Source organism: Nothoprocta perdicaria, unplaced genomic scaffold (assembly GCF_003342845.1).
Source record: "Nothoprocta perdicaria isolate Ctin4 unplaced genomic scaffold, notPer1 scaffold_36, whole genome shotgun sequence".
Taxonomy (NCBI): Eukaryota; Metazoa; Chordata; class Aves; order Tinamiformes; family Tinamidae; genus Nothoprocta; species Nothoprocta perdicaria.
The window spans coordinates 3127917-3141740 of NW_020455599.1; the positions used below are offsets into that span (position 1 = coordinate 3127917).

A 13824-nucleotide genomic window follows, 5' to 3' on the forward strand; every position below is an offset into this window, starting at 1 on the left:
TGTACTTTTGAAGATAGAAGACCAGCAAAAAAAAGACAACTTTCCAAATATGGACATCATAAGGATATATATAAAATAACACAGCTGTGTGTTCCTAATAACTCTTAATAACCTATTCACAGTTGTGATGACCAATAAGGCCTGACATAACATTTTCTACAACCTACCACCAAAAGGTGGAAGATCTCTCCTGAACACTAAAACCAAATTTAGTCTCCATCACTGTGGAACAGCATTGTTTTTTCTCTACTAAACTTGTCTGCATTAATCAGTACTGAATGCCATTTATCAGCATGTAGTTCAGTTACTTAGCACTGTAAAATCCTTCTGCACCCCTTCAGCTTAATCTACACTGTTTACTATTTCATCTGCAAAGTTTTCCATAAAACCCTAAGAAAGACTGGACTAAACTCTGTTCTTAGCATCCATTCCTCTGTCATTGAAGTGAACTGGAATTTTACTGCTATCCCATCTGACCTCATTATTCGCTCCTTTCTAGACATCATTAATGATTATGCAGAGCAGCACAGATCCCATGAGAGCCATACTGCTCTCTTCTCCACTGAGAGAATTGACTATTTATTCCTACACTATATTTCCTAATAATACTTAAAAGCTTTTGAAATCAAAAAATTCACCTAAAGTATAATCAGCTGGGTCTCTCTTTTCCACATCCGTGGATTTCCAGGAATTCTAATTCCTTTGCAGTATCCCATAAGAAATAGCGCTGATTCTTCTCTGTGGCTATATTTTTACTTCATGTACAACAATGCCATTCTTTATCAAATTGGCATAGATGCTTTTGTAAGAGGCTAGGATTGTATTTGCCAACTTCCATTCCACTGCCATTAAAGGCTGATCTACCTGACAGATTAGACACCATTTTCAGTAGTTTTATTAATACAGTTCAACAATTTCATATCTCAGTTCCTGTATAGCTGTAGCGCCAACACCATCTGGTACTGGAAACAGTGCTCTACTTTACCATCTGTAAATCTGTAACTGTAAATCACTGACTTTCTACAATGGTGCATGCAGTGCCAAAGGAAGACAGGCTATCAGCAATCAACTGTGCCTTTAAAGTTATAGGGGGTAGTTATTATCCTTTGGCAATCCTGTTCGTGTAACTGGGTGCTACCACGACTTGACAACTCACATGACCCTGTGACATGATCCCCAAAGAGGAGGGAGTGAACCACCCGCTTCACAGGATGGGTTTCTTCCAAGTTTTAACACTACATAGCCATGAACTAATAGCTTTGAGCAAATTCTGCAGAAGCTGAAGCATGCAAATAACAGTTCCCCCAATAAAGTGGAGACATAGGGTCTGAACAGTTTAGAAGCAGTATTCCCCAGAGAAGGATTTGAAACACAACACCATGGTCTCACACTACTGGGTAGCAGCTCCTTACATTATATGCAGCATTTCGCATGTGAAGTCTACAACAATAGAAATTGGACCTAAAAGTGCTAAAAAAGTCTGAGATAATGGATTGGGTAGCCAATGTAGTTATGTGAACTGTAATTATGTTTATTAGAATTATCACTGGTAATTCAACTTGCTCTTTGGAAGTGCACAATTTCCAAATGATGAGCAACCATGTCAAGAACTCAAGCATCTTCTTACTACAGCTCAAGAAAACACGAAACAGCAGTCACTGCAGATGCAGCCAACAGCAGCAAAACTGAAGCTGAATGATCAAGAAACATGACCTCAGAAAAAAATGGGGCAAAGTGGAACAGACCTTTTACAGACTTGTTCAAGCTTTGAAGGAAGCTCTCAATTCCTTCCCTGTCTTCTAACTTGTACTCTGCACACACTTATCACAGCTACTTCCCCAAACACCCTTCCTTCCCTTTTGGAAAGCAAAGGGGAAAAGCAGTCAGCTGACCTTCTGAACAGTAGTAGTGAGATCCAAGCAAAGCTGAATGATCCTGTTCTTCATTGAGGAAAAGTCTGCAATACCTGTGAATGGGGCCCTGCAACAAGACAAAATTCCAGGGTGAGCTGCCAGCAACAGTGCACAGGGGAGGACCAGGTGGAGGCACAAGCTGTCAAGTGTCACTGCCAGGAAACAGAACCAATTCCCAGCTGAAAAGCAGCCATATTTCAGGATAAAAGTTCTCCTTGCTGACAGGCCCCATACAGCTCTCCTGCTAACCTTCCTTCTCAGGAAAGCTGGCAAAGGGCTGGAGAATTTACGTTGCTCCATTATCCTGTCCAGCATCACGGCCAGGACACTATCAGCTCTCCTGCCTGCTTGCTTCCGCTGCAGCTGTCACAAAACACCTGATCTTGCCAAAGAAAAAAGAAAAAAAATTGCAGAGAGGAAGACTCTCTTCAGCTCTATTATTTGAAAAACAGAGCAGCAAAGATCACCATTTCAGTAAAACAAAATTCTTTTAACACAGGAGCTGCTGCTGATGGCTTATTCGGGGGATAAGCCATCCCCTGAATGGCTTAGTGGGGAGAAGATAAAGTCATGCATGTCCGAAACATCTCCCCCACCTTTATAAATACAAGTTTAGATGCAATCTTCCAGTTACCAGTTGTAGCAAAGGTGAAAACCTGGGGGTAGATATACCCTAGGTACCTTGCAGCTAGAAACTACCTGGCAAGCAGAAATAATTCATTATACCAATAAATGAAAATATGAGTATTATTTTACCTGTCCAGCCATGCAAGCAGGGCCTTAGCAGCACCAATAAGCTCTACCACAGATGTCAGGAATTCATTGGGAGGCTTGCGCGAGGTATTGCCATCATAATTGGCACTTTTCCTTCGGCTGCTGATGTAATTCTGCAGGTTATTGGAGGATGCTCGGAGTTTGAGAACCAAGTTCTTCATGTTGTCCGTTTCAAGGCCATAGTTCTGCAAGAAGCATTTTTAAGTTTGATGAATCTCCCTATAAAGATCCCATTCATTATTCCACAAGTATTACTCCACAAGTTACAAACTCAGTGGAAATTTAAAGTTTGAGAATTTGCCCTTTTTTTGGGGGGGGAGGGGGAGAAGAATATCAATGCTTTCATTTGATAGACCTAGCTCTTTTACTGAAAGTACCATTTTTCTACCCACCTTTTCATAACATTCAAGACTCTACACTGCCTTTTCCACATTGAGAAGTCCTACACTCTTCATTTACTTTGCAAGTTATCCCACACTACAGCCACTAAAAAATATTGTAGATGCCAAAACCCCTCAAATTTTTACAGACACTAAAAGAGATTAAGGACATTCCACAACTACAGTGAAGTCCCAAAGTCCTATCAGATGTTGTTTACTTTTCAAATGCAGTCAAAGAGTTCTTTTTTTGGATAAAGGAAAGCAAAAGCTGTTTTCTCTTTAAGTGTGTGGGTTTTTTCTTTTTTTTCTTTTTTTTTTTTTTTTTTTTTTATATATTGTGGTACACAAACACTAAGGTTACATTTCACTCACAACTAAAGACAAGCTTAAATTGGCAAGAGATAAACACACCTACAGGAAACAAATTCAATTTCACAGCCAAAATATCTGCATCACAATTTTTCAGTAACTGTGTTTTTCAATAGAGCAATAAAAATTATTTTCAAGTTAGTGCACTCAATGTTACCACACAGAAGTTTTAAACAACACGTTCATCACCTCATTCCGAGCACAGGATGAACACCATAACTTTTCTGAAGACAACTCAATTTTTAAGTCAGGATTTTCTTGCTTTTGCTATGCATGCACACATGTTTGCATGTACATGTGTGTGCACAAGTGAATTTGCTTTTGATTGCTTCCACCCTTGATGAGCTTTTTCTGAAAACTACGTCCCTGCAAATGCTCAGCTCTTTCAGAATGAAGCCTCCTACTTTTCTCCAACTCTCCCAAAAGAAAACAACAACAACAACAACAGTCTTCCTCATTTCTCTTGCTGCCACAGGTTCCTGTAACCAATCCCAAAGCTCCCAAGTTTTACCAGCTATAGTCGTGTTTTTCTCTTACCTCCCCCTCAAAAGAAAACCTAGATCAGCTAAACCTGAACTCTGCTCAGCTTGGGGTTCCAGAAGCAAACCCAGTCTGTCAGTGTCTTTCCTACGCTGGGGTGGCAGGAACACACAAGGCTGCACAGGGCACTCCACATGAAGGCTCTCACGTGATGAGTAGAGGGAAATCATCCCCTCTCTCAGAGGATCCCTTGGCCGTGGAGCTGTGCGCATGGCCCAGGATGCTTCCAACCTATGGTGCCCAGGGACACTGCTGGCCCACGTCCTACGCTGACCCGTGAGAGACAAAGAACAAGTCAAGCAATATCTTGGTGCTCCCTGCCGAAACACAGGATTTCTCATTAATAACAAAAAATAAATAGCTAAGAAAAGAGAGAATTCCACACATACCATCACTGATTCTCCTCGTTTCCTAACTGTGGGACCAACCATTGTTAACTCTTCACCAGGAGCACTGCCTCCCTTCAACCTCTGTTCTGCACAGGCACCGCTAACTATTTCCGCGGCCAAAAGCCCATAATAAAGCCCGGAATAGTTTAGACCGAGAAAGTTATGGAAAGCGACCCAGAGCCCTTGCCCCACAAACACACCAGTGTAAAGCGGAAATTTCAGCTCTTGGGCTGCCTTTAAGGTACCTCTCACCTCCTATGGATGCGAGCACAGTGAGTGTCAATTACACAAGCGCCCCCTCCTTCCCGCAGGAGCTCTTGGCAAGGAAATGCTGGTGAAGCACAGCCAGGAGCAGGGGTTGGGAGGATGTATCCAAGAAAACAAACACTGCTGCAACAGCAAAAGGATATCCTTAAATTTTACTGCATCACGGAGAGGGAAAAACTTGGGACAACTAAACAATATTGAAGTACACACACACTGCAAATATAAACTCATCACTCCTGAAGATCTGCAAAAGCAATTCCCATGGCTCCAAGCACCTACAATTGCACACAGGACACGGTGGAAGAGTACTAGGGATCTTCCCGCATTAATCTACTTCAGTCTTTGGCTTCATTCTTGGCTTCAGTGACATACTGGAATGTGAATATCTACATCACTTTAACCCTTCCTCCAGTAATTTCTTAAATGCATTTATGGCACATTAATTTTTATTTTCACAGAACTTTAAAAGTATCAGCCATTTATCTTCAGTAAACTGGCAGAAAACAAAGATCTTTACCTTTCTAAACTGGAAAAAAGAGATTCAGTAAGTCAAAGAGCTAAAGAATTAAGGATTATAGTTAAAGCATTGCTGGCTCTCTGTTCTGCACTGCAATGCAATTCAGAGTTTGATTACACATTTTGATATCCAGGTCAAGTTCTGTTTTGTCCTAGAATATTTGCATTCCACATTTCTCTCACCTTATTTATGCAAAGGGTCAGTTCAGTGACACCTGCCCAATTCGGTTTGTTTTTAAAGAATTTTAAAAGCCTTAGAAACAAAAATGATCTCGACAATCCAAAACACCTTCTACTCCAAAAACAAGTTTCTTGACCTCTTGCTCTACTGTACAGAAAACACTACAACACTCCACAAAACAGACCCGTACCTTCGTGCTCATTTCTCTCTTTGATGACAAAGAGGGAAAACGATCAGTATCGACAAAACCACCGTACTGGGCTGTGATTGTGTGTGAACTGGCAGTACCCGACCACCTCACACAACCACCTAGCAGGGCTTTTTTTATGGGGAGCACCACTCCGGCCTGTCCCAAACAACCATCCCATGATCACACACACAACTTCCACCTCTTTCACTAAATACTGCTATTTCTCTGCCTGTCCAAGACAGCCATCCGGTGAGCACGTATCACAGAATCATAGAATCACAAAATGCTTAAGGTTTGAAGGAACCTCAGAGGTCATCGAGTCCAACCCCCTGCTCATGCAGGGTCACCCAGAGCAGGGGGCACAGGGCTGCGTCCAGGCGGGTTTTAAAGATCTCCAAAGAAGGAGACTCCACAACCTCTCTGGGCAGCCTGTGCCAGGGCTCTGTCACCCTCACTGTCCGAAAGTGTTTCCTTAAGTTCCTGTGGAACTTTTGGTGCCTCAGTTTGTGGCCGTTTCCTCTAGTCCTGTCGCTGTCCACCACTGAAAAGAGGCCGCCCCCTCCTCCTCACTGCCTCCCTTGAGGTATTTATAGACACTGATCAGGTCCCCCCTCAGCCTCCTCTTCTCCAGGCTGAACAGGCCCAGCTCTCTCCGCCTGTCCAAGACAGCCATCCGGTGAACGCACGCACGCGCACACACACACACACACAAAACCCCCATCTCTTCCACTAAATCCTGCTCCTTCTCGCTCGGTTTGGCGCCCTGAAGCAGCTCACCTCAGGGTCAGCCTAGCGCACGCACTGACATGGCTAATCAGAGGATGGGAAGAGGGCGGAGGCTGCAGCTGACCGGGCTTAATTCAAGTTGTCACTGAGCAGCAGCCTCGCTTTGCAGCAGATAGGAATGCTGATAACGCGGCGTTGTAGCAGGGTGCACACACAGCCATGCCAGGTGAAGTGCAAAGTTTAGCAGTGTTTTTCCCCTCCCGACCAAGGACCTCTACAAAACTGGGGCTACCAGAGCTAACAGATTATTATTTAAACAACCAAATGGATTTACGTGCTGCTTGTGAACCCAAGGCACGTTACGCTTTCCTATCACTCCTGATTTAAAACATCAAAGTTGCTTTCATCAAAACGTAGACTAAAGCCAGCGGTCAAGAACACAGTATGTCAAACATTCCTACCTCGTTACTCATTAACCTGGGTAGCCACAAGTAAGACTAAACCTTGAGAAAGACACTAGGGCTGGAGAGAGAGAATGAGGCAAAAAGCAAGAATGAGAGAGAAAACACGCATGTGTGAATAAGAGCACACTTGAGGGATCACTTTTTCAAAACGCTGTCATATTTAATACAAAATAATACACTGATCAAATAATTACTCAAGTTCAGGCAGCTAAAGAAAAACAAACAAAAAAGGCAAAAAGAAAAGGAGGAAAAAGAAAAAAAGCTGTGTTTAGTCAAAGCCAAAGGAGCACAGCACTCGTGTCACAGCTGCCTTGGGGAGATGGACACCTCCGCTGCTGCTGAAGGGACAGTCCCACCTTTGCTTCAGGCTCATGTGCCACAGCGTGGCGAGCTGGATCTGCTGGCTGATCCAACTGAAAATCGGCTTTGGGGGAAAAAAACAGTGGTAAAAATGGGCTGAACACCCATTCAAAAGCTGATTCAGCTCCCTATCCGTCTGCGTAAACATGAGGACTAATACACAGCACTGACACAGCCACTAACTCTTGCTTAGTTTAAGAAAAATGCCCCCAATGCAAATTCTCTCAGGTCTCAAATCTCTTCATGAACCGCATTAAATTTGACTTGAGACCTCCAGAAAACTGAACTCTTGCACAGCAGCACATACACATGGCACTTTCAACAAGTAATAGCCACAGTGATCCGTATCTATATGCAAGCTACCCAGTTTAGAATTTAAAGGATCTTTGTAACTTCTAAGGTAATTTTAGAATACTTTTCACTGAGATGACAATATTAAGAATTTTAAGAGTACACTATTATGTAATTACTTGGTAGGGTGATTTTGAGTTATGACATACCTTGCTCCAATGCAAACACAGTTGCAGAATGCTACTACTAGGGAAACTACTAATGCACACTACGTGAAAGAATGCAAGCTTCTCCTTTCCAAAACCTGGCTTACAACCCAAAATTTATTTCTCCTAAACTGCAGGAAAACCAGGTTTTGTTTTTTTTTTTTTTATTCCAGACTCTCCTCTCATACTGCACACTTCAAGGTTCAGAAACCTAATTCAAAGAACATATTCAAAGTGAAACTATTTCTGTTTCATTCCCTATTAAGGCTTGCATTGTTTTATGTTCACTAATACCAAACAGATAAATCTACTCATCAAGGAATGCGCAGTATGAATTCACCGCTGCTTTAGATGCTTTTTGCTCCATTTAAATATACTGGGAAAGCTTGTTTTATGGATCCCTGCCCCTGCTGCTGTGGTTTAGCATGAGTTTGAAAAACAGGTGTATGTATATTTGTTGGCTTCCCTCACTCCCAAATACTTCAACTAAGGAATGTCTTCCTCCCTCCCTCCCATTCTCTCCCTCAAGCAAATATTGTCAGATTTCCTTACCATTTCACACACAAAAAAAGCTGGAGACACTCAAGCCAACGTGTTTTTCCCCTCTGAGAACTTCATTTTCCTTAACCTGTCCCCTGCACTCCTTAAATAAAAGCCTTCTCCACCTCTTTAGAGCAGCTTCTTAGACAAGCTCAAAAGAACAGAGATGCAGGCTCACAGGCAACCTTCACCTTCAGTCTGAGCACTTTCTCATTCCCTCTTCAGCTGCAGCTTTGCTGCATGTATTCATGTTAAGAAAAGACAAGGGAACACTGCCTAACAAGCAGCACAGGTAGAGATGCATACACAGAGAGTACTGTCAAGTGCAGGAAGGAAACACAGAGATGCTTTAATCTTTCAGTTATATCCTCTAGAGATTGTTTACTGGAGCAGCAAACACTAAATTGGAGATGTGTCATTTTCAGCTTGTCATAGAGGGCTCCATCTCTACAATAAACCCTAAAAAGCTGTATTATGTGTCCTTCCTCAGAGCACCCACTCCCTGCACAATGTCCTGTTTCCATTGACATTATCAGGCTGGAAAGTTCCTTATGGTCAATGCTTTGAAAAAAGTTACCGTGTTAAGAGACAGATGCTCCAAAACCAGCTATTTCCACTGCCTTTATGGACTCAAAAGTTGCGTGATTCAAAACACCTATGTGAAAGAGGCTCAGCTGAAAGAAAGCCCTTGAAAGAAAAAAAAAAAAAAAAAAGGAAAACAAACAAAAAACATTTTCTCTAGGAAAGGAGAATCCATTCTGCAAGTCCTTCTCCTGAGTGCAAGAAAAACAGCTTTCAAAAGCTGACCTCAGGCTGGCCTGAACTCCACTGTATGAAGTGAGCAGTCAAAGTTGCAACACAACTTTCAGACTGCCTTTGCTTTTTAATTCAAAGTCCCTAAGTTTATGGAAATGACAAGAAAAAAATCAATAATCCACTTTCAGGGAACACTTATGGACAAAGGAAATTCTATCTTCTCACTGAAAGAGTGAGCTAGCAAAATAAAATACGGGTTGTCACCAGAACTGAGAACATACCCTCAGGAACAAAAATCAACACTGACTTTCTACAACAATCCCTTTCCTAAAGCTTGGAGGGAAGCAACATTAAGAAGGTGACAAAGGGCACAGCTAGAACACAGGATTTCTTCCTCTGCCTCTTACAAAGAGAACAAGGACATTCCAGATACCATATAGAAACTCTGTCTAATGCATTAACTTGAACTGCTTTTCACTAAGGATTTCCAGAAACGAATCTGAGGTCAAAACTTCTGTCTACTAAGGAAATTAGAAGGAAATTGTAGGAGATAAAACACAGCTTCGGGTTCTGGCAGTGTTCCAGCTTTGTTCTTTTTATTCTCATATTTTAAAGAGTAAGAAGAAAAATGTGCCTTCAGGGGCTACCACATCCATTACATCTGTCAAGACTGTATACAGTATGTGGTACATTTTCTAATTCACCAGACTCCTTCATTCACCTCAACAGATTATCCCCTCCCACAGCACGAATCGCTTTTCAGGCTAATTTCATTCTTTTATTAGATTTCCAACTTAAAGGTTACAAAAAAGTTGATATATCAAGTATTGATGAGCAAATAAAAGGTTTTGCACTGCAAAAGTAATTCTTCAGGAAGCGTGTTAGGCCATCTGCAGCCATTTTATTATACATGCTTCCTTCGGCACAAGATATCGGATTTGTTCTTGATTTATCAAGTATAGAGGATTCTGCAGCACCTTTCCGCAGCAGAAACAAATAAGCAGGTACCACAGGGGCAATAACGACTCTCCATTTTGAGAAGAACATGCTCGCGCTGCAAGCCTGGCATCCCGAAAGGAATGCAGGGCAGTAACGGCAAGCGCGCTGCAAGGCCTCCCTTCCCACCATTCCCGGTGCTGTAACTGTATACACGCCTGGCACTCGCCCCAGGCCTCACGTCTAACACGTTTTCAAGGGTGCACCCAAACCCTGGATTTAAATACAGCCATAACTGATGATTCTGCAGAGCAAAATAACCCGAAATGTATTTATTTATTCTTCTCGGAGTATGTTTGTGTTAAAAACATTTGTGCAGTTACACATCAGGAATAAGGCAGAGGAACAGCTTCAGTTCTGAATCCAGTGAGAGCTGAACTCACTCTGTAACTAAGTTAACAAAACATTCCCCAATTAACATATTTCTTCACTTTGTGTGCGGACTACAGAATTGCTAAACCCACCCCAACTGAGGTGAGCAGCCATTAACAGCTGTCATTTCACAAGCATATCTTATTTTCCATGACAAATTCACTTTGCTCAACAGCAACTTTATTCACTAACTGGAATCGCAAGCTGTAGCAACGCTATCCCAACAGTTCCTTTGCTCAGGAGTTAGCATTGCCTCTTACCAGGAGAGGAGCAAGAGCTGCTAACACGTAACTTTCCATAATTAAACAAATTCTTACTGTTTGCTTTTAGTATGATACATAACAGAAAAAATAAGCAAGACAGGTATGCTGTTTGTATAAGACTTGCCTTAGCTATTCATGCACACCTCCCCTCTAAGGAATTCTCTAAGGAATTACTTGTGTTTCTGTTCACCATTTAACTAACCAGTGCACACAGGAGATCCACAGCCTCTAGAACAAGTTCTTGGTGTCCAATCCGTGTAATACCCAAGTCTTCAAGATCCTGGTGGGAAATCTGCAACAGCTGCTCACCATTTATCTTCTCCCGTTCAAATTTATGGACGTACTGCTGCAGGCAATCATCCAGGCCTACCAGAGCACAAAAGAGAAAAAGAGAGACAGAGAGAGGATGTAATTGGAATTTCTCTCTTTCCTTCCCCCTGATCCCAGTTAAAACAAACAAAAAATTGCACAAGGCACAAATTGCAAGTGCAAACAATACACGTAGCTCCAGTTTATGAATGAAATTTGCAGTTGGACTGAAGATCAGAAGTGGAAGCACAAGGGCACAGAAAAAGCAGCATGTAAGTTTTGTAAATCTTTGGGTCACGTAATTCAACGTATGACTCTCTTGCTTCTTGCAGAGTAAGCTAAGCAGGGAAAGACATCTCTTCATTGCCAGCATAGGTAAAACTAGCAGGGACACAGATGGACTAACCCGATCCCCGAGGGCAACCAAACCAACCAGAGATACCAGAGCAACGCAGAGAAATTTAACAAGGAAAGAACATAACAGCTTGCCCCAAACCTGCTTACGCAAAACAAGAAAACCCACAGCTCCCAACCACACGCACAAGTGGGCTCAGTGATGAGAGGAAGAGAGAACAATCAGGGACAAAGTAATCAAAATTATGTTCAGCTTGGGTCTCCTTATTCCCCTGATTTATGAGGCCATGTAACTTCCTGAATCAGCCATTCTTTCCCCCTTTGCTAAGGTTAAAGACACACATCAATGAGAAATCAAATTTAATTTTCCTTTTACAAAGTATTTTTTAAACTTAGAGCACTGCATCTGTCACATCAATCTCCTTGCTTTATGTTGAGACTATATGATCCCTTTTTTACAGCATTTCTCCCACTTTTTACTGCACACATCTGTAAGAACACAGGAAATGAGTAAAAGACAAGAAAATAGAATTAAAATATCAAATCTAGTTATATGAATGAAATAAAATGGAGAGAAATGCTTTCTGTATATCAGTTTAAGCAATAACCTGGATGAAAACATTTGGATGGATGTGCTATTTTAAGCATGATGGAATGGTCTTAGTGCTCTGTTCCACTTCAACATAGCATATAAACAAAACACTAGCTAGAGCGAAAGAAACATCCATCTGAGCGGGTCAGTTTTTTAGTTACATCAAGTTCACAAGCAAAAACTCAGATTACAAATTTAACATCTACTTTATAGCAGCCACAACAACTATATTCTTTGAACAATTTAATAAAAATAACCCCATAACTGTGTAAAGGATGTTTACCCCACCACAGTGGCTAAGAAGGAAGCCATTGAGATGTGCAGGATGTCGAATTCTACAGATGAGAAGCACTAATCACATCCTGAGCTAAAAGGAAAAGAGACACGCAAGATGAACACCCAGTACAACTTATCAAGCTGCTAAGGGAACCTGGAAAACAAGCATTCCCGGCACAGGCTACTGCCAAGCAAACACTCAGAACAAATTAAATGTGGATTTTGGAGAGTTGCGTGAAACATACTCATTTCACAACAGCAACACAGTCATTACTGCCCTGTACTATTCAGCCACAGGAAATGTAGAGACCATGTACTCTCATAGACACAGGCTAGCACATCCCTGCCTTTATCATATTTAACTAGGAAATTCACAGGGAGAGACACCCCTGGCACTTGATAGTGCCACAGGGAAGCCTGGATCACGTTAAGGGGTGACTACCCAGCTGAACAAGCTCAACCCTCCACATGCAGAGCTACTCATGTACACAGCTTGAAATTTAAGCATAATTATGAACGTGGAAACCCACACAGAGGATCAGCTCAGGCTCCCAGGGCTACAGTAATTCAGGGTGCACTTTTTCTTTCCCATCTGTCTTGGCAAGTCCTCATATATTTTGAGAATTGAACCCAGTGTTCTCTTTCCCACAGGCACCAAATTCTCCCTTAGGCTATACAAACTCTTTTCCCAGGAAAAATAATAAAAAGATCTGGCCTTCATTGTTTAGCAATTTATTTTTTCAAAACAAATTCTCAACTGAGGCTGACATACAGCGCACATATTTGGCATTCCCAATTTTTAATGCTGTCTACCAGACCACTGTTTCCCATCATTTGCCATTGTAAGCCCATAGTTTCCATAACGAATTGCACAAGCACATAAAATAAAATACTATTTAGCATGCTATAAAGTTCTCATTTTAAGTTTCTTAGAATGTTAATTTTGCTTTTGCCTTCTATCCATTATGTTTGTTGACCCAACTTGCTAGACTTTTATTCCATGTTAAATCATGAGACTCTTCAATGTATAGATCCCAATTAGCATAACTGTGGCTTTCAGTTTACCTATAATTTTTTACTCCTATTTGTCTGTTCGAGTACCTACTACAAGTTAAACAACCACATCTAAAATATATTTTTTCACAGGAGTCCCTAAAAACAGTACTTCTGTGATCATCCTGTAACACTTTTGTAAAGCAAAGCATTAAAAAAAAACACAAAAAAAGTTTTATTCAAAATAGTCAATAGAGAAACATAGCTATTCAGATAGAAACTTAGTTAAAATTAGGTGACCAAAGCTCTAAAAAACAGGGAGTGATGATGCTGAAAACCCACACACTATGGCAAGCATTCACTAATGACTTAAGATGAGTTTACTAATATTAGTTCTGTTATTATTCTTACTATTCTTACATTTTAATGGAGAGTGCCACCAGATTTATAGTTTATTGTTTAATTTTCCATCACATGAATGAAATGTTTAAGTATCTCATGTAGGTCAAAGAAACACATTTTCACCATGAAGTAAAAGGAGAAGGAAAGAAAAGAGAACTCATAAATGAGTTGAACAACTAATAGTATTTAAGTAATGTTTAAAAGCCACCATTCAAATGCCATCGGCAATTCAAATATCTACATACACAAACACACACACACACACACACACACACACACACAGACTTTTTTGTTGTTTGTTTTTGTTTTCCTTGGCTACTTCCAAACACTTTGATTGTTTCAAGGTATTTTGTGAACTTCACAGTCTCTTCACAGTCTCCCGTATACTTGGTATTGCCCATCAGC

The 13824-nt window shown here is 41.2% G+C and overlaps 1 protein-coding gene across 2 annotated transcripts in view; it reads right to left on the reverse strand.

Moving 5' to 3' along the window:
• The window catches only part of CNKSR3 (CNKSR family member 3), a 56089-nt gene that overhangs the window by 16693 nt on the left and 25572 nt on the right, over positions 1 to 13824 (reverse strand). For both annotated transcript variants that reach the window (XM_026044374.1, XM_026044373.1), the window contains exons 2-4: positions 10696 to 10859; positions 2670 to 2872; positions 1893 to 1980 (exon numbers count right to left, since the gene is read on the reverse strand). In XM_026044374.1, coding sequence (XP_025900159.1) covers positions 1893 to 1980; positions 2670 to 2872; positions 10696 to 10859 — 455 coding nt within the window. The remainder of the gene's footprint in view (positions 1 to 1892; positions 1981 to 2669; positions 2873 to 10695; positions 10860 to 13824) is intronic.